The sequence below is a fragment of the Notechis scutatus genome, chromosome 6 (genome assembly GCF_049901735.1).
Source record: "Notechis scutatus isolate UNSWTSFEM ecotype Mainland chromosome 6, rNotScu1.2, whole genome shotgun sequence".
Lineage (NCBI taxonomy): Eukaryota > Metazoa > Chordata > Lepidosauria > Squamata > Elapidae > Notechis > Notechis scutatus.
The window spans coordinates 70,901,186-70,925,166 of NC_142014.1; the positions used below are offsets into that span (position 1 = coordinate 70,901,186).

Genomic DNA, 23,981 nt, shown 5'->3' on the forward strand with positions numbered 1-23,981 from the left:
GTCTGTCTGTCTGTCTGTCTGTCTGTCTAAAAAGGAGCCCCCGCTGTTCCTCCTGCAGCAGCTCCAGCAACTACACCAGGAACACCAGCAACTTCAGCAACTACACCAGGAGCACCAGAAACTTCAGCAACTACACCAGGAGCACCAGCAACTTCAGCAACTACACCAGGAGCACCAGCAACTTCAGCAACTACACCAGGAGCACCAGCAACTTCAGCAACTACACCAGGAGCACCAGCAACTTCAGCAACTGCACCAGGAGCACCAGCAACTTCAGCAACTGCACCAGGAGCACCAGCAACTTCAGCAACTACACCAGGAGCACCAGCAAAGCAAACAGCAGATGCCCAAGCTGCAAAGGACAAGAAACCGGAAACGCCTGGTAAAACCAAGATAAAACTCGAGTTGCTCTTCAGGGTCACTTTGACTGCCCTTAATGATGCAATTGTGACTATGCCTTAACATGCACTGATTCTTCTCCTTTTACTTATATCTTGGTTGACATCCTAGCCCATAAGTTGAGGAACATCTCAACATACTGCTTGAGTCTCATCTTTCTACCCTTCTTTTTTAGAAGGAATGCAGGAAATTATTTCTATCTGCAAGGGACTTGAGCAGTGACTCCTAGCATCTCAGGGAAATGTGACAAGTGAGAAATTAGTTAAAAATCAGAAATTAGTTCTGACAGAATGGGGGAGGTTGGAAGGCCGATATTTCTTTGCAGTCATCTGGTCGTTAGCACTCTCCCTGAGAGCTCTTGAGGCCACTTGGGGGTTCATCTGTGCCCTCAAGGTCCAACTCAGAGGTGGTATTCAGCAGGTTCTGACCAGTTCTGGAGAACTGGTAGCAGAAATTTTGAATAGTTCAGAGAACCAGAAAATACCACTTCTGACTGGAGATTTTACAGTATCCTTCCCGTGTCATGCCCACCAAGCCACGCCCGCAGAACCAGTAGTAAAAAAAATTGAATCCCACCACTGGTCCAATTCCTTCCCATCCTGCCGGAACTAATCCTTCCATCGCCCTCACCATCTTTCCATAACTGATGAAGCTTTTTGGATGAGAAGTGAAACATCTTCTTCTTCCTCCTCAAGGGGAAAAAAAAAACCAGTCCAGTTGGTTTTGAAAAAGCATCTTTGAACCCAACAACAGGTTGACAGAAATGTCCAAGCCTCCATCTGCATTATGTAACTGCAGCCACTCTTTTCTCTGCTTTGAATCTAAGCAAAAAGTAATAGAAATGATAAAGTATACTTGAATGCTGTCACCGTATATTTACACACCATATTTACACACCATTCAAAAGAGGCATTAAACAAGCAGTAAAGAAACAAAAAGACCAGAAAAATATCCTCTCTGGCAGCTAACACCCAAATAAGCAAGGATTAAGAGCAGAAAACAATACCCTAATCAAGGAGGTACCAAGGAGGTACCAAGGAGAAAGCCATCCACCTCCTCTTGTATCCCCCAACCCCCCATAAACCTATCAAAATTGGCATGGCAAGCCACTGCATATAAACATGGAGCATTACTCACAGAGGTTGTTACCTAGTTGGGTAATGAAATATCTGTAAGCAAACAATCAAGTTCAGAGAGCACCAAGGGCTCCACATCTTGTAAACTGGTTATTTGAACATCCACTTGCTACTGGTACATCCAGCAACTTGCTACTGGTACATCCAGCAATGCTACAGCAAGGGTGGTTGGTAATTAGTGCATGCCCTGAGAATTGGAAGCTATCTCTAGCCACCAAGTAAGATCGTCAGCCTGTCTAGAAACAGAGTAGGAGACTTGTAATAATGGTGTTATCCCTTAAAAATAGACCTAACAAATCCACATCTTGTAACTCAGTATTTCTTTTACTGTAGCCACTTGTGAGTCCAAACGGTCTTTCTTCCTCCCTCACTTTATCTCTCTGTGAACTAGGGATGGTCTGAGTCATTTACTCAAACCCAGTTGCTTCAAATGAGGTCAAGTCCCACTTATCTGATTGTTGCCTTGCTAGAGACTCTTCTTTCTGTCCTTTTAAGGTCATTCTCTGTGCCCTCTCCATCTATAAAGCTCTCTATAAGGCCTGGCTAACTGAGATACTCTATGTCTCCTTCAGGGTCTGGCCATTATATTCAATCTGACAGAGCTGGTATGCTTTGCGTCCCATCAATTAAAACAGTGTCATTCTCTGTTGTGGCCTTTATCCTCTGGAACTGCATATGTCCAGAGAGCGGCCTTGCCCCTATCATAGCCTTGTTGAAATGGGCTCTTAAATTATGCCATTTCCCCCAGGCCTTGTAGTAGATTGAGCAGTAGTCCCTTTGAGGGAATGAAGTATGTCTGAGAAGATGTCAGTTATTTTCTCTGGAAATCTATTGTATGTTTATCTATTGCTAATTTATTTTTAATATGTGCACCATGTAGAGTTGCTATGGATTCAGGCAGCCTTACAAATGTGATAAATAAATAATATTTCAGTTGATGTAGCATAAATAGCATTTCATTCTAAGGATTGGAGGGAGGTTTGCAAACACATCACTGCTGACTCAAATTTAGTTTGCAATGAACTAAGATTTTACAGCTTCCACTAAAATTCCTGATAAGCTCACATTCAATTCTAGATCTAGTTTAATCCTAGAAAGTTCTAAACTTATTTCTGGAATTGACAATTTAAGAAAGATTCAAAATGAAAAATTACTTCGTTCTATTTTTGGAAGAAATGTCAGTTAAGCAGTGTACAGTTTAGTTCATAAACATTTGAAAGAGCTCTTGTTTTATTTTGCAATCTCATCGCCAGATTTAGAACAACCATCCCCTGAGGAAACTGAAGCATCCCAAGAAGAAGCAGCTAATGCACTGAAAATAAAATTCATATGCAATTTGTTAAAACAATGCCCTCCGGGTGAATTTAAGAATGTTTTTGAAGACCTTCGCTTTCTGCTTTGTGATGATAAACTCATGAAGCAAGAGGTTGCTCAGGTGTGCACTAATCATTCCAAGAAAAATTTCACCACTGCAACCATAAAAGGAGACAATGTTCTGGTGACTCGCCATAATGACATGGGAGGTGATCGCTTCTTTGATCCACAGATCAAGCTTTCCTTCACATTCGATCCCCTGAATAGAAGAGCTGACAAAATTCTACTTTATTGTAATATTAGGAAAGATAAGGCAGAATTATGGAGAGAAACCCTTAATGTGACCTTGGAAGCATACATGAAGAGGCATTTCATTTCAGGAGTTTGTCGGGTCTACAGAAAAACAATTAAAAATAAACCATTTCTTGTGGTCTGCATGGAAAGCCACCAGAATAAGAAATTCTGGAACTTTCTCTGGAAATCAGAATGGATAATTGCAGTAACTCCACCTGCTTCAGAAGTCAGAGGGGACTTAAAAGTACAGTTGCATTATTTCAAAAAAGCTAATCTTCACTGGACAGCAAGTACTACTGCTGAAGGTTCCGTATATTTAATTCATCGGGACCAATTTGCCTTGGATTTTGAGAAATTTATTGAAGCCGAAGATAACAAATTTCAGATGGATTTGGTGAATAGCCTCTACAATTTGTCAAATGAAACATGGAGACTGTTTCGGAGAAGGCTCCCAGTTACTCGCACTTCAATCTCTTGGGATATACTGATGATGACTTAGAGAAAAGAGGCGAAGGCCCCTGGAAATGATGGATCATTATAGTTGCTGCAATGCCTCTGTGAATGAAATAATGACCAAATAAAACAACAGTTGTGTAGTACATTCCAAGTGATCTCTTTGATTTATTGCCTGTTGGTTCATGAAAACATGCAGTCCTTCACAATAAACAGTATCCAGGTCAGTGGGGTCTAGGTTAGTATTTCTACTTCATTTCTTTCTTTGAACATAAAGCAAAATATCAAGATCGTTTACAGAAGACAGGAGCTTCTTTAACATGGTGTTGTAGATAAAAGGGGAGTCTATATTTACATCTTAATAAAATAGGGAAAACAACCCTTATTAACACCATTCACTTCTTAAGAAAACAAAGGCTGGATTTATTGGATAGGAGTAAATTTTTTAAAAATCCCTATATTGATTTTAAAAAAAAAGCTTTATTAAATCTTAAATACAGATGTGGTGTCAGCTTTGAATTGGCCTCATAATGTCACTATTCTAAATGGATTTTAAAAATAGAGAATGCCAATCAGTAAAATGTAGTAAAAACAGCTATTTCAAATAGGCAGTAAAATTAAAACAATCCCAAATTAAAATATTAATAAGTCTCAAATTCCTATGGGGAAAATCATATTTTGTCTGGCATCCCAAGGATGATGAAGGCAGCTTTTCTAGGTGAAAACATAACAGTATCCAAAACATTTTCACACCAACTATTATAGCACTTCAAGCAACTGAATATCTAGAGGCTCATATTACAGTTTCCTTCTGAGCCAGGGTCATTAAAAATACATTTTCAGGAATTATTTGAAGTATGTTTTGTATTAAAGTGTGGTGTTATCTTCTGTTATCTCTCTGCTGACCAGCAATTGATTTTTGACTGAATTTAAGGCATGCTAGGTGTTTCAGTTATTTTTATATAATGCTGAAAATTATATGAGAATTTTTAGCTGCAAATGAATTACTTCCATTTTGTTTTTGTCTTCCACATTCAGTGCTGGCTATTGGCAGAAAACTCAATAATAAATTTCATTAAGTAAATACAATTCATGGACATTTAGGATAGGGCATAAATTTTAGAATTTAAACCCTAAGGTTTCAAAATCAAATCTTTGAAATTGGCTTCTTTGCCATACCTTCTTGATTAACCAAAACAGAAGATGTCCAAAGATTACCATATTGATTAATTGAATGATATAGACTTGATGCTTAGAGCTGTATCAGATTAAATAAGTAGCATCTAGCTTCCCAGGTCTTTTTCAAGAATAGGTATTTATGCATGAAATATTATTTTTATATATAGGAGCACTTGAACATCTATCATCTTACCTTTTCAGTAAGAATTTGGTTCATTGTAACACATATTAAAAATATTTTGTGATTTATCATAGAAAGTAGTGGAACATTTGAAAGACTTATTAATATCGTTGGATGAACAATATTACATTCGCTAATCATATGCCTTGGATAACATGTATGTGAGGAATACACTGAGTACAGAGAGCAGACTACTAATCACAGAGATATTATAACAAGTTTTTCATGGCCCATTGTCATTTAGTTATCTTCATGGAATTATTACTCTTCTATTTGCAAATGGTTCTCATTAGCTTCAACATTAAAAAGCCATCTGTATGTATTTTGCAGCATGAAATTTCAAAGGTAGCAACATTTCTCGAGAGGACTATTTCTGAATAGATGGAGTTAGGCTAAACTCAGTTCATCTCTAGCCAGCGCATCGGGACAAGGAAAATGTTTAGTAGTATGGAACAACAACCCTTCTGAAAATGGAATAATTTTGTTTAATCAGAACCAATGTTCTTTTACTCCTCAGCAAATAGCCTGTTTTCTTTTTGGTGAAAACCCGGCTTCTGAGCGCCGAAAAAATGGGGGTCACGGCCTCCGCGGCGGACCCCAGCGGGGGGGGGGGGGTTTGCCTTCCCGAGGCGGCGGGACGGGGCCGCGGGGCCCGACCAGGGGCCTCTGAGGAGGAGAGGGCCCGCCTCCGCTGTCTCTCCTTCTTCTGGAGGCAAACCTTCAGTAGTGGTGAATATTATTTGTTCCGGCGGCATTCCCCCGTACTCGAAAGTTCCCAGTTTTTGTAAATGGTGCCGATTCGACTTTACTTGTAATATAGATTTGCTGTGCCTGAAAACTATGTCTATTATAGTCTTTACGAAGGCAATTGGAACTGGGGGTTTCTGTTGCTAAGCCATGTGGTTGTAAACCGTGACCACATCACTTAACAATGGAAATCTCTGCAGACCGAATTGCTGTTTTTAATAGTATGGTTGTTAAGTGAGGAAACTTCCTGCCAGCTCTCCACAACCAAAATCAGTAGGGGAGCTGCCAGGAAATTTTAAGCCACGGGCTGGCAGACTACCAGGTGCATGAGAGTTACATCAGGTCTAGCATGGGCTCTTGCTTGTGCTTCAGGCCTGTGATAATTTGAGACAAGGTCATGGAAGGAGGTCTAAACCCACTCTTATAAAAGAAAGATGAAACTTACAAAAGCAACCTGGCATATAGAGCACCAACCTCAGGTTAACATCAAGCATCTCTAACAGGGATGTTTTTGTGCTAGAAGGGCAATGCAACAGCTTTAGATAGTCCCAATTACCATCATTAATTGAGGACTACCTGTGTTGACTTTTGTTCTTACCACTGTAATTTGATAGATTCCCCATATTACAAGCCGCAGTTGTTGACAAACACAATTCCTTATCACCTAAAACACTCTTTGTGCGTCTTTGTATTGTAGCCATATTGCAGTATTATAACATGATGTTGCTCTGTAAAGGGCATTTTCTTCAAAAGATGCAAAACACTGAGTAAGTCTGGGACTCAGTGCAGAAAATGGATTTTTTGGGGAAAACACAATAGTTTCAAGGCAAACAAATCTGACTTAAATACCACACAATTTAAAAGGCTATTGGAGCTGAAGGGTAACTGTAATGAAGAGAAAAATAAAGATTAAAAAAAAAGAATATATTTTGTCATGACAGAACTGAAGAGACATTGTCACCCCAGTTCACTCTTGAAATTAATTAAAGTCTTCCTGAGAAAAGCTAGTTGAGCATTAATAAGCCTCAAGAGAACTGATGAAGTCATGAACTATTTACTATAGGAAGAAAAACACATTCCTCGGCAAGGCGCAAACTCATCCTAACGTTCTCCTGAGGGATATCGTTGTCCGGGAGCTCGGCGGAAGCTCGGTAAGTCCTAAATACCCAGTCAGGGTCCAGGAGAAACGCTGCCGAGAGTGCGTTTTTCAATCGGACCGCAGGCGGGCGCGAGTCTCGAGAAGGTCCCGGGAGAGGTCCCGGTTCGCCCGAAGAGAAAGGAGCCTTGGGAGGAATCGAGCTCGGAATCCCAGCGGCGCTTTCGGCAGCGGATTTCCAGTGGAGTTTGGGGAAACAGCCCCAGAGGGGAAAGGAAACAGCCCCAGAGGGGAAAGAGAAAGTGCCGAAAACGATCGGGAAGGGCCGGGCAGAATCATCTCCCCAAGAGAAAGTGGGGACTGCAGGCGATCTTATCAGCGCCAAGAATCTGCCCGATGGCGGCGCCGTGGTCGGCGGGCAAGAAGACGGTGAGGAAAACGGAAAAGTGAGGGAAAACGGAAAGAAGGGAAAAGTAAGAGAAGACAAAGATACAGATTGCTCGGAGACACGGAGCGAGCGCTTCTCACGCCCGCTAAAGAGCGTGAAACAGACAGCCCGGAGGCGCAAAGGCAAGCGGGCGAGGGGCCATCTCATTCATCAAGGGAAAACAAAAACAAATAGTTTCCTGTGAGCTGTTCAATCTTTCCTTCACTCAGATACAAACCCTTGGATCATTGTGTTACAACTTCCTGTTTACAGAGTAATAGCGATCTGCTAGCGATAAATTCCTCCCATTCAGCTGCCAGTTAAACAATTAACCTGTTCCTTGCAGACTCTTAATACTACCTTATTACCTCAAATCTTACAACTTTTCTACCTCATCACCTATATCAACGATTAGATAATCAATTTCTATAAAATATTTTATTAATGGTTTAACTGATTTATTGTTTTTAATTGATTAGTGTGATTAGAGTGTTTAGTGCAAATAGTGTGATTACTGACTAGTTTAAAAGATCAAAATTCATGTAATTTAATTGAATAGCAAAATCATTGATCTAGTGAATTTAAATGAACAGTGTGATTAATGATTAGTGTAATTAATTGATTAGTGATTAGAGTAATTAATTGTTCAGGCTGATTGTTGCTCAGGAATATTATCTGACTTGAGAGACTACTGCAATTGATTGTTTGATGTAATATTGGCTATATAGATTACCCAAAATTGTTCCTTTAATTAATTCAATCAACGTACTATTTTAACAATCCTACCATGCCAAAAAGAAAATCCTACGTCAAACCACAACCTAAAGAGAAGATGATCCCACCAATGAACCACAAGACTCCTGCACATGCCTTAAATGCTACAAAAATCTAAAGGATAATGAAAACTCCACCAAATGTTCTCTGTGTAAAAATACACTCATCATGACTGCTTGGGATTACCTGAGCAGATGATTCAATACCTAAAATCATCCAATGAGTTTCCATATTTCTGCAAATCATGCAGACCCAAACTGGATCTGTCTGAAAGAGTTGATACCATCGAAACCATTGAAACATCCCCTACCATCGAAACCATTAAAACATCCTCAACATCATAGTAGCATCCCTGGACGCCGTAAAAGAAAGAATATCCAACCTTGAAAAAAAGACACAACGCTAAAACCTGAACATCCAATAGCTACAAACCACATCTCTACCAATCAACCACAATCCAATCCAAACCCAATCCACAAATAAACACAACCCAGACAAATATTGATATCCCAATCCTCATCAGAGAAGCCGTTGAGCGTGAACGGAAACGTCCAAACGCCATCTTATTTGGTCTAGAAGACACCAATGTCAATGATGACATCACAACTGTCCAAAACATCATCAGAAATTATCAAGCATCAACCATCTCCGCTGATGAAATACTTGACATTTCCCGCATTGACCGAGAGCTCAAAAATAGAGACGGCTCTGTGGCACGCTTGTGCAGGGTCATTTGCAAAAATGAATCAAGCAAACGAATTCATTTATACTATAAACTCACTCGCCAAAACCAACACCAACCATAAGAACCTCCGTTGCGCCTGACCTAACCATACAGCAACGTGCCCGCTCCCGTACTCACGCATCGAACTCAAAAAACGTCTAGACAATGGAGAGAAGGACCTGTACATTGACTACCATGCTGACTGTATCAAAAGTAAGCCACGCAACCCAATACTCAGCTTTTACCCTCAACCACAACCCTACCTCAACCCATCCACCATCACCCAAGACTAGGCACGCACGCCCCAACTACCTCAATTCCAACTACTGCTGGCCTTAAATGCAAACTACTCAATGCAAGAAGCCTCGTGAATAAAATACCTGAATTTCTCTTCCTCCTAAATATGGCTAACTTCGACATTATATTTGTCTGTGAAACATGGCTCAATGCATCTCTCCCGACTCCATTACCACAGTAAGAGACTATCATGTTTACAGATCAGATCGTGAAAATCGTCGAGGAGGTGGTGTTGCTATATTCCATAAAAATCCTTACATCTAAAAAATATCCAAGTTACCCAGGAGCTTGCCCTTCCTGAAACCATCATCTGTGAACTATCCTCAAATATCACAATTCGATTCTTACTATGTTACAGAGCACCTGATTATGACATCGAACATGTAAACAAGCTAAATACATTACTAACATGGGCTGCATCCTGCCCATACCCTTTTATCTTCTTGGTGATTTCAATCTACCTCATATTAACTGGACCCTAAATGATTGTACAACTGAAATCATACACACAACCTTCTACAATGCTATTACAAATCTGGGACTGGAACAACTAGTAATCAACAACACTAGACTAAACAACTGCCTCGATCTCATCTTCTGCAACAGTTTGAACCTAATTTACGGAATACAAACTAAAGAACCCTTTTCCAGTAGTGACCACAATATGATCGACTTTTGTCTCAACATACATCCACACAAAAATCACCACAATGATGTAATCCCCTATTGTAACTTCAAAAAAGGCAACTATGATCTTATAGACAACGATCTCTCATCCTTGATTGGCAATCTCTATTCACTGGATGCAATACCGTTGAAGACCATTATAACATATTTTTACTTGAAGTCAAAAGAGTCATCAAACTATATGTTCCAACAACAACTCCCAAAACAAAACAAAAAGCAGATTACCCATATCAATAAGGAAACTTCAATCCAAAAAGAGATCACTCTGGCGGAAAAACAAATCTGGTCACGTTGCCAATTTCAAAAACCGATACAAAAATTTATGCCACCAGATAAAGACTGAATGCACCAATTATCACATTAAACAAGAGGAAAACCTTCTAAGCACCAATTCCACCCGAGCTTTTACAATTTTGTAAACAACAAACTAAAAGACTCAAGGTCCATGCCTCCCTTGATAGGACCTGATGGTAAAGACTGCAACGACGACACCATTAAAGCCAACATCTTTAACACATTCTTGGCTCAGTATTTGTAAACAGCAATGGATCATGCCCAGTATTTCCTAGCCGTACCACAGATAACAACAATGATCTAATACATATCGATTTCATAGAAGACAATGTCGAAAAATCACTACGCAATCTAAAACCATCTCTATCTATTGGACCGGATGGTATATGTGCCTACTTCTTAAGAAAGCTATCCACTGCCATAGCCAAACCTCTAAGCATAATCTTTGAAAAATCTTTCAGGACCAGCTCCTTGCCTAACCTATGGTCACAAGCCACAGTCATCCCCATCTTCAAAAAGGGAGACCCAAGCCTAGTTGAAAATTACAGGCCAATCTCCTTATGCTGCGTCACCTGTAAAGTCATGGAATCAATTATTAACCAATCCATCATCCTCCACTTAGAGTCAAACAACCTACTCTCCAATAAACAATTTGGTTTCAGAAAAAACTATCCTGTAATCTGCAACTCTTACACTGCAAAAACATATGGACGACACAACTCGACCAGGGCAAAGCAATTGACGCAATCTACATAGACTTCTGTAAAGCCTTTGATTCAGTGGTACACGACAAACTACTCCTAAAAATAAAATCCTATGGTATCTCTGGACAACTGAATAACTGAATAGAAGCATTCCTGTCAAACAGACAACAAATGGTCAAAATCGGGAGCGTTCTATCAAATCCAGTACCTGTCAATAGTGGTGTCCCCAGGGCAGTGTTCTAGGACCAACTCTCTTCATACTCTACATAAACGACCTCTGTGATCATATTAAGAGCAATTGCGTTCTCTTCGCTGATGATGTAAAGCTGTTCAATACCACAGACAATACTGCTACCTTACAAAAGACCTTGACTATGTATCTGAATGGTCAAACAAATGGCAACTCCAAATCTCAACAAATAAATGCTCTGTCTTACATATTGGCAAAAAAATCAGAAAATAAAATACAAGCTGAATAGTCAAGATCTTGTTGATGACCCAAGCTCTGTAAAGGACCTTGGAATACTCACCTCTAATGATCTAAGTGCTAGAGCCCACTGCAACTACATAGCCAAAAAGGCATTAAGAGTTGTTAACCTAATCCTACGTAGTTTTCTCTGGTAATATCACACTACTAACCAGAGCATACAAAACATTTGCTGGACCAATACTCGAATACAGTTCATCAGTCTGGAACCCTCATTACGTATCTGATATTAGCACAATTGAGAAAGTCCAGAAATATTTCACAAGAAGAGTTCTCCACTCTTCTACTCGTTGTAGAATACCTTATGCCACCAGACTTGAAATTCTAAAACTAGAAAACCTTGAATTACGCCGTCTTCGGTCTGACCTAAGCATGGTATATAAAATCATACATTGCAATGTCCTACCTGTCAATGAATACTTCAATTTCAACCATAACAACACAAGAGCACACAATAGATACAAACTCAAAGTAAACCGCACCAAACTTGATTGCAGGAAATACGACTTCAGCAATAGAGTGGTCAATGTCTGGAATACTCTACCCGACTCTATAGTCTCTTCCCCAAACCCCAAAAACTTTAACCTTAGACTGTCTACTATTGACCTCACCCCTTTCCTAAGAGGTCTGTAGGGGCGTGCATAAGTGCACCATCGTGCCTACCGTCCCTGTCCTATTGTTTCTCTTATTCTTTTATTTTTCTTATATGTACCCATTTCATGTATTCACAACTATGTATACACTTATACTTATTATCTTGTAAACAATTGGCAAATCAAATAAATAAATAAACATTTGCTGTAAGCAAAGATCGCAAAGAGACCAACATTTTGATTGTAAACTGCCTGGAATGAAGCTTTATAAGCAGGTACTTGCTAGTCATCATTCTCATTCATTTTGAGCCTCTGAATTATTTGCTTTTTCTTGTTTTCCACCCATCTAACAGAATACTTTTCCCCTGAATCTCATGAAGGATGTTGCTCCATTTTCCCCAAAGCTCACACCCAATTCTTCTGTTATCACTATTCACAGGAATATAACATGCAATCCCACAACTATATGCATTTTAGCCCTTTCATTTATAATTCAACCTACATCTTCATTTTCCAACAGGTATTCATGAATTTGACATTTATTTACATCCTTAACCTTTCTCAAAATTTGAGATACATGTCATATCAATTTTTTTAATTACTTTGATTCATGGTGCTTATCATTTACTATACTTTCCTTCAAATTCCCAATCTTTCAAACATCTATGACTGTCACTAGATGACAGCCATGTTAGCAATAAATTATAAGAAAATTAAAAAAAACATGGACAGTAACATCAACACACAAATGCTGCTGTTTTGGATTTGCATACCAACACCATAGCATTTGACAGTATAGCAGAATTGGAAGTGACCACAAAAGTTATCTAAACCAAACTCCTTTTAAGCACAAGAGCTATAATACTAAAACATTTCGTATAGATGACCATTCAGCTTCAGTGTGGAAACTCCTAGCAGAGCAGAGTTCACTATGTTATATTGTAGCCTCTTCCACCAGTTGACAGCTGGCAGCTCATAGGAAGTTCCTCCTAATGTCTAACCTGAACCTTCTTCCTTGTACCTTAATTTATTAGTGTCGATTGTATTGAATGTAGACACACATCATAGTTTGCCATCCCTCCCATTCTGTTGCAGAATCTCATGCCACATGGGCCTTTATTTATCTCTGTTGCTTACCATGGCTGTGGGTAATCAAGATTATCATGTAACAATTTGGCGTAAGACAGAAAAAATGCATATTGCAAACTTTAGTTGTAGATATACCATTTGCCGCTTTTCCTGTTCAGTTTGGGTACATTTTGGACAATAAAACAGCCAAAGCCTAGTTACATCTCAAACCTGTTCATGATATTTTATCAAAATTAGGATCTGTAATACAGGAACCAGTTTACAAGCCAAAATATTATCACTTGTATTCTATCATCTATGACAGGGGTCTCAAACTCGTGTTGTCATGACGTCGTTACGTGATATATCGAGTCTTTTTTCCCCTTCGCTAAACCAGGCGGGGGCAGGACTAGCAGGTGACACATCTGGCCCATGGGCCGCAAGTTTGACACCCCTGATCTATGAGGTATATACAGTGTTTTGCTACACATTCAAGATATATCTGGGGATACATAGGTAGAAAATAAACTTTATTGACTGAATTTTAAAACATAAGATACACAACTTGATCATTGCTGTTGATTTAATGTAAACAATTTATAGAGATTAAATTAGTAGCAATTAATCTTGATAACCAAATAAGGCTGAATGCATTTATGAATTATATTTATGGAACTTCAGGAATTAATTGAATGCTAAATTGCAGGGACAAACATCAAGGAAACTTTTCTTCTTTTTAATACATCTGAAAAGTATCGGACTTCCGGTTTGAAGGGCTTCAGCGACATACAGGAATCGCGATTGTGCGCAGTTTCTATCTGGGCTCGCCACTGGAGCGCCCCAAGCCGGCTGGTTTCGGGGCTAAGCCACCCTGTAGAGGTGGTGAAGAGGGGGGAGACCCCCAGCAGGGTCGAGGAGAGCCACATCTCACCTCCTCAGCTGGCCATTACTCCCTTTCCCGAAGGCGGTAGAAGTGATGGTCAGAAATGGCCACCTGAAAGAAGAACTCAACCGGAAAAGAACGTGCAGGAGGAAGATAAGAAGTGAAAGTTTTGGCTGACCGGGTTAAGTTGAAAAAGCAACAACTAAGGTACCCTGGAATTTAAATTTTACAAAAAATAACATCGCTCCCAAAGAAGAGTCGGAAGCAGCGAAAGAAAGTGAAAAGGGAAAGGTTTGGCTTTTTTTTTTCTTCTCTCTCCTTCCCTATATTGACAACTAAGAGACTTAAATAAGAAATCAGAAAAATCCGCTTTGGCATTAATTGCCAATTAAGCTGAAAATAAAACAAAATGCCAAAGGGACAATAAAGATTTCTGGACATTAAAAACTTTTTCTTCTATAAGCAGGAAGGGAGAGAAAAAGAATAAGAGCAGGATCTGGAAAAGGGAGGAGACTGCCTGGACTTTAAAAGAATCTAAAGTAAAACTTCAATAAGACTTCTAAAAGATACATTTTAACTGAAACTTTGCAACTAAATAGTAACCCCAGGAAAAGAAAGTGAAAAAAACAACAAAAAGAAAGAGCAAAAAAGAAACAGCTTGCGTGTATTTGGATTATTTGGTGACTTTTGGATTTTTGGTTATTATATTTGAATGACTAAAATCGATCGGGTGGTTGTTTAAAAATTTATACAATGGCATCACTTCTGGATGAATTGAAAATGGAACTTAAAAAGTACAAAGAAGATGCACAAGAAGGGAAGGGTTCTTTTGGCTTCATTTTTCAATTCTTAGAAATGGAGATCTGGAACTATGAGAAACAACAAGAAAAGACTGCAAAACAAGAAGACTGGGACAAAGAAGAAGCCATCTTTAATGAACAAGTAACTCTATGTGGAGAAGAAAAAGGAAAGGGGGGAAAGAGAATGGAGAATTTAAGACTTAAAAAAACAACCAAAGAAAAGAAAAATAATTCAAAAAATAAGTATAATACTGGAAAGCAACAGAAAAGGGGAATGCAGAAGAGGGAAATAGAGGTAGAGAGACAAAGGGGTAAAAAGGGGAGAGAGAAGAAGAGAGGGAAGAAGGAAAGGAAAAGAAGTTACAAATGTCCGGAGCAAGATACAAAGAAACAGGACCTATTTAGAGATAATGGGTGAAAATCTAACTGAAAAAGGGATTCTGTAAAGGTACATAAGATTGTATTGTTATATTTGTAATATAAATAACTTTAGAAAATTGGAAACAACATATGATTAGAATGAGGGATAAAATAGTTAGTGTAATTTAGTGAAATGTTTGTGAATAAAATAAATGAAATAAAATAAATGAGAAAATTGAATTAGGAAGGAACGGGAACATTTTAATTAGTCAATGTTTTATAAAATATAAGTAATGGGGGGGGGGATTAACTATGGAAAGTTTATAATTGTTCCCACAGAAGTATGATATTTAATTGAAAAGTAACGTGAAAAATGTTAAGACTTTAATGAATATTAATATTAATGATAGAATTGAATTGGAATGGAACGTTGTTTTAATTATATACATTTATAAAAAAAATTCTTCTTTTTTTTTCAAGAATACAGTGTGTAGTTTAAGAATGTACCAAGCAGAACCCGAATGGAAGTTATGTACTGTATTGAGTGTTACAACTTTAGGGGAAAGATATAAAGGCGTCATACTCCAATCAGTAATTACAGGAGAAATTTTGTTTAATGAGAAAAGATAATAGACAATTGAAACAGGACAGACAAAAAATATAAATATAATGATTTGAATTGAGATGAAATAAATAAAATAAAATTGAGAAAATTAAAAGAGGGGAGAAGATATGTAGAAAATGTAAAATAGTAATAAGATATGGAATAAAATATAAAAATGAGCATGAACCTGAATTTGCGTCTGTACGAAGAAATGTAACCCGGGATTATGCTGCTTTCAAAAAAGATGTTTTATTTGTATTTCTTTTCTCTTTGTGAAAACTCAAATAAAATTTACCAAAAAAAAAAAAAAAAACATCTGAAAAGTATTCATCTGTTAGAAATACAACAGGGGGATTTTGTTCTTACTCAGCAAGGTATATTTTATGCGGGTTTAATACATACAGAATAAAATTAATTCAGGAAGAAAAATTATAACACCAAATGCTTAATATAATTAAACCACTGAATCTTTATTGTGGAATAGGCAGAAATCCTAACATACATTATTTCTTGGGTACCAAACATGTACAAAGAGTGAAGCAGGACGTAAGCTGACACCAAGTTTGGAAAAAAGTGGAACATGACGATAACCTGCAATATGATAATAATCAATTAATGTATTGTATACAGTGAAAAATACACAATGATACATATATAACAGCTTCATTTTGTAAAGTATTAGTTTGAAACACATTCCTCAAAGAATCGGAAACATCAAAATCAGTACAAAAACTTGGTTCTATCAAAGTTGTATTTTAGTACAACTCCTTATTTGCTCCAGTGTAAGACAATGACTGTTGTTCATTTTAGAGGAAAAACAAAGCAGTGCAATTTCAACTACATTAGTACAGAAGTTTGCACAATTATTTATATTGATTGAATTTGGTCATTTGGCACAGTCCTGCTCAGAAGTCATGTCACCCATAAATAGCAACTGTGAAAATCTACTCTTTATTAACGATAGAAATACTTAAAATACAAGCATAAAGACTGGAATCTTGTTCTTATCTCTAAAGATCTTGTTGTAATGGATTTTGCAATGCAATATAGTTAAATACAGTACATGTAGAAAACTTTAACATGTACACTAGCTACAAACTATTACAAAAATGCAGGAATTATAGACAATCTTAGAAAGGAAATTTGATGGTTTCAACGTGTTCTGCATAAAAAAGGTCTTCAGTTTAATCTGTGAAAACTTTATGCAGGATTAGAAAAGATCCTTGGGGATTCATTCTAAGCACTATGAGCAATCTCTGACTTGATATAGGGTGAATTCCACCATGAAGCAAAAGTCTTCATCCCATGTTTCTCATTGAGATCTTCGAACACCTGGTTCAGACTCTGTTCACTCCTCTCATGTAGTACTGAAAATTCCTTCTTCTGATCCATAATTTCAGAGATTATCCCATTTCAAAATGGGATAAAAAGTAAAAGCAATACTGAAAAAGGAAAGCAGTAAATATACTGCCCCTATAAAGAACCAAGCAATCTTGGGAGAGGCAGTGTTGAGTATTGATAGCATGGGAATCAAAATGAAAATAATCAGCTGCTGGTTGTTCAAAAAGAATATCCAAACAGTGGAGTTCTCAATGCTCTCTAAGCTTTGTAGTTTGCTTGCAGACATTTCATTACCCATTTCAATGATTATATTACCTGGCGTGTTTGGGTCTTTTCCTGTGTAAGATTGAGAGTATCTTGGCGACGTTTCAATGAGGTCCCACTCACCATCTTCAGGCTGGAGATGCGAGTGGGACCTTGTTGAAACATTGCCAAGATACTCTCAATCTTATATGGGAAAAGACCCAAACACATGTTTGGGTCTTTTCCCGTGTAAGATTGAGAGTATCTTGGCAACGTTTTGATGAGGTCCCACTCGCCATCTTCAGGCTGATGCTTTCAGCTTTGTGCCTGTGTGAGCAAAGTGTGATCGGAGCTGCCATCTCCCTATATATACTGGTGGGGAGGTTGGCTGTGTTGTCATTTCTTGATTGGTTGATGGAGTTGATGTTTGCAGATTGGCTGGCTTTTTCATAAGAACATGTATACCTGAGGTATTGGATGTGGGTCTATCAGCCTCCTGTGTTGTAACAACCTGGGTAATGGGCTGTGTGATGACCTTCTGAGTTCTATTGTTTTGACATCATGGATCTTGTGCTGTAATCTCCTGGGTTGTAATGACCTGAGTCATGGTGTGATGACCTTCTGAGTTCTATTGTTGTGACATCCTGGGTCTTGTGCTGTAATCTCCTGGGTCGTTGGCTGTGTTGCAACATCCTGAGGTTTTGTAGTGTAGCCTCCTGAGTTCCGTGATGTGATATCCTGAGTGGCTGGCTGTGATGTGATGTTCCGGGTTTTGGTTTAGCTCCAAGTTTGAGACCTGGATATGTGTTCATGGCGTGTGTCTGTTTGCTTGGTTTGGGGGTCGGGGTGTGTGGCAGCTGATGATGCAGCCGTGGTCTGGTTTGTGGAGGGTGGTTGTCTTTCGTCTATGGGATGGGTTTGAGTTTGAATCTGGTGAGGGAGAATGGTGGTGGTGTCATGTGTTGTTTTGGGTCTGGTGTTAGTTTTCATGGCTGAGACTCATTTGTTGATAAGGGCTAGTTTCCAGATGTCTGGTAGGCGGGAGGCATCACCCCGTTTATTCATGTTATGGGGGTGTTTCTCTATTTCAATGGCTTCCCTGATTATTCTCTTGTTGAAGTGTTCAGTATTGGAGATTAATTTGGTTCCCTCAAAATTAATTTCATGTCCTGTGGTTTTAAGGTGCTGGAAAAGGGAGGAAGTATTTTCTTCTTTTCTGACTGCAGTCCCAGGCACGAAAACCAACAAACTCAGAGCCAAACCAAAACCCGGAACGTCACATCAGAGCCACCCACTCAGGATATCACATCACAGAACTCAGGAGGCTACACCACAAAACCTCAGGATGTTGCAACAAAGCCAACAACCCAGGAGATTACAGCACAAGACCCAGGATGTCACAACAATAGAACTCAGAAGGTCATCACACAGCCCATGACCCAGGTCATTATAACCCAGGAGATTACAGCACAAGATCCATGATGTCAAAACAATAGAACTCAGAAGGTCATCACACAGCCCATTACCCAGGTTGTTACAACACAGGAGGCTGATAGACACACAGCCAATACCTCAAGTACACATGTTCTTACAAAAAAGCCAGCCAATCTGCAAACATCAACTCCATCAACCAATCAAGAAATGACAACACAGCCAACCTCCCCACCAGTATATATAGGGAGATGGCAGCTCCGATCACACTTTGCTCGCATAGGGACAAAGCTGAAAGCACCAGCCTGAAGATGGTGAGTGGGACCTCATCGAAATGTTGCCAAGATACTCTTAATCTTACATGGGAAAAGTCCCAAACACACCAAGACCTGCATACCTGTACCCATGAAAATCTATGAATATATATATATATATATATATATATATATATATATATATATATATATATATATATATATATATATATATATATATATATATATATATATATATTTGTTTTCTGAGGTTCTCATGGTATTTGTATGTGGATCTTGTTATTCGGGTTTTCTCCGCGTAAGATTGGAAGTATCTAGGCAGCGTTTGATGAAGTCTCATTCATCATCTTCAGGCTTCTTCTTCAGCTCTGTGCTTCTCAGAGTGAGAAGCACAGAGCTGAAGACAGAAGCCTGAAGATGATGAATGAGACTTCATCAAACGCTGCCTAGATACTTCCAATCTTACACGGAGAAAACCCGAATAACCAAAGATCCATATATATATATATATATATGTGTGTGTGTGTGTGTGTGTGTGTGTGTGTGTGTGTGTAGATATACACACACATACATACACACACACGCTTAGAACACATTAACACTAGCATGTTGATTTACGTAAAAAACTGTACAGCTCATAACTCTAATATTTGAAATTTTTAAAAAATGTAAGTCGACCCACCATTCAATCATGCAATCTCATAAAGTAAGGGAAGTATAGCTATTGAACAATTCTGGAATCAGCAATAATAGAAACAATATTACAATGTCTTGTATGCTATGTCTTATATAGTATATTAATCAAAAGAAATGTTATAACAAAAAAATAAAGATTTGGAACACTTTTTTGTACACAAAAACAATTAGTGTAATACCTCTATTTATGCTTAAAAGTGGCAACGTATATTGACCAAGGAAATAATTGGAAGCAAGAGAAAACTGATCTTCTACAACAAAACGAACTAAGGCAAGCTCTGGAGCACGAATATCAAATGTGAATGTTTGATTCCACCTAGGACACAAAGCTGAAATAAAAAAAGCAATATAAGACAAACAATGATCCCTAAAATACTTTATCTTCTGAGTGTTAGTCAATATTTCTTCTCAATTCTTTTTTCTGGTTATTCCAAGTGACTAAAAGAATAGAAAATTGAATGATTCTCAAAATGTACAAGAAATATATCACTGACGCTTACATCTTTGGTTATAATGAAATCAAGAGGAATACAGTCTCATCTATTCTCTTTAAAAGATATGGTGATGTTCACATGAAGATCTCAAATTTATGTCACCTTTGCAGTGGCTATCACCCTACTGCACTTCTGCTGAAAACCTCTCACAGTTCTAAAACATACATTCATTTGATAGGAAAACAAACCGTGTTTAGCATATAACAATTTCCACAATTCTACTGATCTCCACTCTGTCTCACGGATTGTCCATTCATATATCTTTAATGAAAAGTATACAGTCATGGGCATTTATAACAACTTTTCTAAAGTGTATCAGAAAGGTAGGGCTTGTCCAGATGACATTGAGAAGCCCCAATACGCCAAGGATGTTTGTAGTAATGGAAACTCATTGCTTTGCCTCTTGATCAGGGAATTATGTTAAGATGTGTAAAATTCCAAGATTATTAAAGACAGTATGCCATACTTTCCCAAATAAAATGCCACTCAGATTAGTTAAAATTCTGGGAAATTGTAGATTCAAACTATCCGGAAGCTATCAGGCTAAAGAAGCACTGCCTGACAGAATCTATATGATCCACTTACCATTGCCCTTTACAACACAACTCTGTTGTTTTGTCTGGTCTTCTGGAATGCCATAAATTTCTAGTATAACAAGAGGGTCGGCTTTGTTAGTTCTTGAAAGGTTGCTAGGTGGTAACTGATGGCCACTAATAAGCTGCATAAATGCAGGAAAAGATACCAGCATTAACTAGGATGCTAACATTTAAAATTATTATTATTATTAATTATTATTTAATATTATTACAGGCATTAATATTTTTCCTACGAAAGTTTCAAAGCCTATCATAAAGTACTGCAGGAAAAGATGGGATTTAAAGCCTCCAGGACAAAAAGTGAAAAAAAATCATTACATTAAACTTTGTACCTTGCTGATTTTTCAACTGCAATTTGTTTAATTTTAATCAAAATTGTATTCCCCCAGAATCACAGAAATGTCAGTGGCTTGTAAGGTAAAACTATAGAATAGAGTATAAAACACAGGCATTGAACAAAAGCTCAAAAGAAAGCATGGTTTCAAGGCCCCAAAAGCCCTCCAGAAAAGTTCTGCCTTCAGGGTTTTTTGAAGGAAAGACTGACAGTGTTGGAGGCTGATGAATCTTCAGTAGGTCATTCTCAAGAAATAGTTCCATCACTGGAAACCAACCAGGTCAGCTTTGCCAAAAATTTCTCCCAATTTTCCCTCAAAAATTATTCTTGCACACTTGTTTCAGAGGGTGCCTCAGCAGAAGTCTGTGATAAAGCAACATATTTTAAGCTTCAGTAAGAACTCATTGCTGGAAGTTGTTTTCTATTTATATCTGCATCATTTCATTGCAATTTCAAAGATGGTTTGCCATTGCCTTGTTTCTAGGACTGAATGAGAGTGACTGCCCAAAGTCATCCAACTGAGTTCAATGCCTAAGACAGGACTGAAAATTGGGCTTTTCAACTTACAGTTCAGTGTCTTAACTTGTGATCAAACTGTAACACGCTCTATCTTGCGCTCTCTCTGCCAGAATTTATAAAGAAAAATAAGCCAACTTAAGGAAACAATAAAGGAAGGGTTGGGATTCTACCAGTTCGCACCTATTCTCTAGAACTGGTTGTTAACATTCTAAGCAGTTCGGAGAACCAATTGTTAGAAGAAATTACTGGCCTAATCCTGTAAGGAAGGCAGGAAGGAAACATTCTGATATTGCTTACAGAAACTGCCTCTCCGTTAATCCTTATTACATTCTTGGCAGGACTAGTCTTCCTGTCTCAGGAACTTCTCTGGAGTTTTTTTCCCTCCTTTGCTGATACTTTGCTTGTGTGGTGTGACCATTCAAAATTACAATGGCACTGAAAAAAGTGACTTATGACCATTTTTCACACTTACGACTGTTGCAGCATCCCCACAGTCATGAGAGGCCAGGCAAGGAGATGCGTGCCTCGATGTGAGTGATATTGAGTTGGCCACACCCACCCAGTCACATGACCACCAAGCACGCCACCAACTAAGACACACCCACAGAACCAGTTGTTAAAAAATTTGAATCCCACCCCTGAATAAAGGGTAAGAAAAAAATATGATATTGAATTGAGACTACTGTGATATCCTACATTCATGCCAGTAACTGACAGCCTTCACATTCAGCCAGTATTTCTGGAATTATTCCAAACCAGACTAATGACAGGAATTGTTGTGCTCAATTAAGATCATTGCTTCCTAGACACCTATCTTTTTTTCTTCAGAAATAAAAATACCAATTTAACCTCACAACAAATAAACTGAGTGTTCATTAAACCAGACTTTTCATATCCAGATACAGATACAGATAATCAGAGTTGGAAGAGACTTTGTAGGTCATCTAGTCCAACCCCCCGCCCAAGCAGGAGACCCTACACCATTTCTGACAAATGGCAGTCCAATCTCTTCTTGAAAGTCTCAACTGATAGCGCTTCCACAACTTCCGAGGGCAAGCTGTTCCGTTGGTTGATTGTTCTCACTGTCAGAAAGTTTCTCCTTGTTTCCAGCATCCAAACTGAATGCTCTAGTCATCAGGCTCCCCAGTATACATTTTCACTGTGGGACTTTGAAAAGGCAAAGTTAACCAGGTAATGAGACAGTGCTAAGAGGAACATGTCCTTCCATCTGAATCCTTATACATCAAACACAGCACATCATCATCTTAGAAGCCTGGTCATCCATTCGTTTTTGATTAGTTGGAATAGTCTGAGGATCAATTACATAACTGAAATGGCTTCTAGGAATACACCAGTCTGAAAGTATTCATACTCATACCTTATTGTGAGTATATTACACCTTATTATCTTCTGGATGTGATGAAGTACCATCTCTGATCCTAATCCTATCCCACAAAATCTGCACTTGAGCAGATGAATCCAGACTATCCCGAGTAAAAAGATATCAAAAATTCTATATCTTCATTATTTTCAAGTAAACCAGATTTTTATAACTCACATTTAATATCTCTAGTTTAGATGCCACCAAGCTTAACTGATTATCTGCTTGGGTCATATATTTATTTCCATGCTGCATTATCTTAGCCAAAAGTCATTTTATCCAGCAACCAGGGCATAGCAATCCAATTAATTGTATAGTACTATTTGTGTCTGCTTAAAATTAAATCTTATTCTTTTTGACTATATTTATATCTTAGATCTGTATGCAGCCTTCCTCAATCTGCCACTTGACAATTATATTAAGATTTGAATTCTCAGAACTCCTAATCAAGTGCAGCTTTTGGCCATACTGGCTGCAAATTCTGAGAGTTAGAACTCAAGATTTTCAAAATATCAGTTTGGGGAAGAAGAGCACATATTAAATTAAAAATATGTATACAAATAAAGTAACAGCCAGGAACCAGTATACAGAAATAACAAAGCAGACCAAATAGTCAGCTCAAATACCAGTGGGTACCTAAGCAAGCACTAAAAATTTTAATCAGCTTTTAAAATCTGTTATTTATGTTAAACCATTCATATCTCCTTATGGCTCATTTTTAAATATGAACATTGAAATCATGTTTATACCATAGTTCAGAAACATGCCATCATGTCAGTGGTGGGATTCAAATTTTTTTTTATTACTGGTTCTATAGATGTGGCTTGGTAGGTTTGGTGTGGCTTGGTGGGAGTAGCTTGGTGGGCACGGCAGGGGAAGGATACTGTAAAATCTCCATTCCCTCCCCACCCCACTAACCTGCTGTCCAGCTCCGTTCTCCTGTGCAGGGTAACAAAAGAAGACTCAGCCGATCAGCTGGGACTCAGGAGGCAGAGAATAAATGGGGCGGGACCAGTCAGAGGTGGTATTTGTCGGTTCTCCGAACTACTCAAAATTTCTGCTACCGGTTCTCCAGAACTAGTCAGAACCTGCTGAATACCACCTCTGCATCATGTATTTTATAAAACTCTCTGAAGAAGATAGTAAGTATATGCAAATAAATAATATGGG

General features: G+C 38.3%; 2 protein-coding genes across 2 annotated transcripts in view; one reads left to right on the forward strand and one right to left on the reverse strand.

Moving 5' to 3' along the window:
- Positions 1 to 2,094: 2,094 nt before the first annotated feature.
- On the forward strand, positions 2,095 to 3,705 carry CAPZA3 (capping actin protein of muscle Z-line subunit alpha 3). Its single transcript, XM_026687899.2, has 2 exons — positions 2,095 to 2,140; positions 2,726 to 3,705. The coding sequence occupies exons 1-2, from the start codon at positions 2,095 to 2,097 to the stop codon at positions 3,640 to 3,642; spliced, it is 963 nt and encodes a 320-aa protein (XP_026543684.2). The 3' UTR covers positions 3,643 to 3,705.
- A 12,199-nt stretch (positions 3,706 to 15,904) lies between these two features.
- Positions 15,905 to 23,981, reverse strand: part of LOC113425670 (1-phosphatidylinositol 4,5-bisphosphate phosphodiesterase zeta-1-like) — a 43,799-nt gene continuing 35,722 nt past the window's right edge. Inside the window, exons 11-13 of the mRNA XM_087969073.1 lie at positions 20,567 to 20,699; positions 19,667 to 19,816; positions 15,905 to 16,092 (exon numbers count right to left, since the gene is read on the reverse strand). Of these exons, the coding sequence (XP_087825199.1) occupies positions 15,995 to 16,092; positions 19,667 to 19,816; positions 20,567 to 20,699 (381 nt within the window). The 3' untranslated portion in view covers positions 15,905 to 15,994. The remainder of the gene's footprint in view (positions 16,093 to 19,666; positions 19,817 to 20,566; positions 20,700 to 23,981) is intronic.

Bases quoted from the DNA above. Each gene is read 5' to 3' on its own strand.
- CAPZA3 (XM_026687899.2), top strand. From the start codon at position 2,095: ATGTCTCCTTCAGGGTCTGGCCATTATATTCAATCTGACAGAGCTG. The intron at 2,141-2,725 runs GTATGCTTTGCG...TCAGTTAAGCAG, and splicing joins TATTCAATCTGACAGAGCTG to TGTACAGTTTAGTTCATAAA.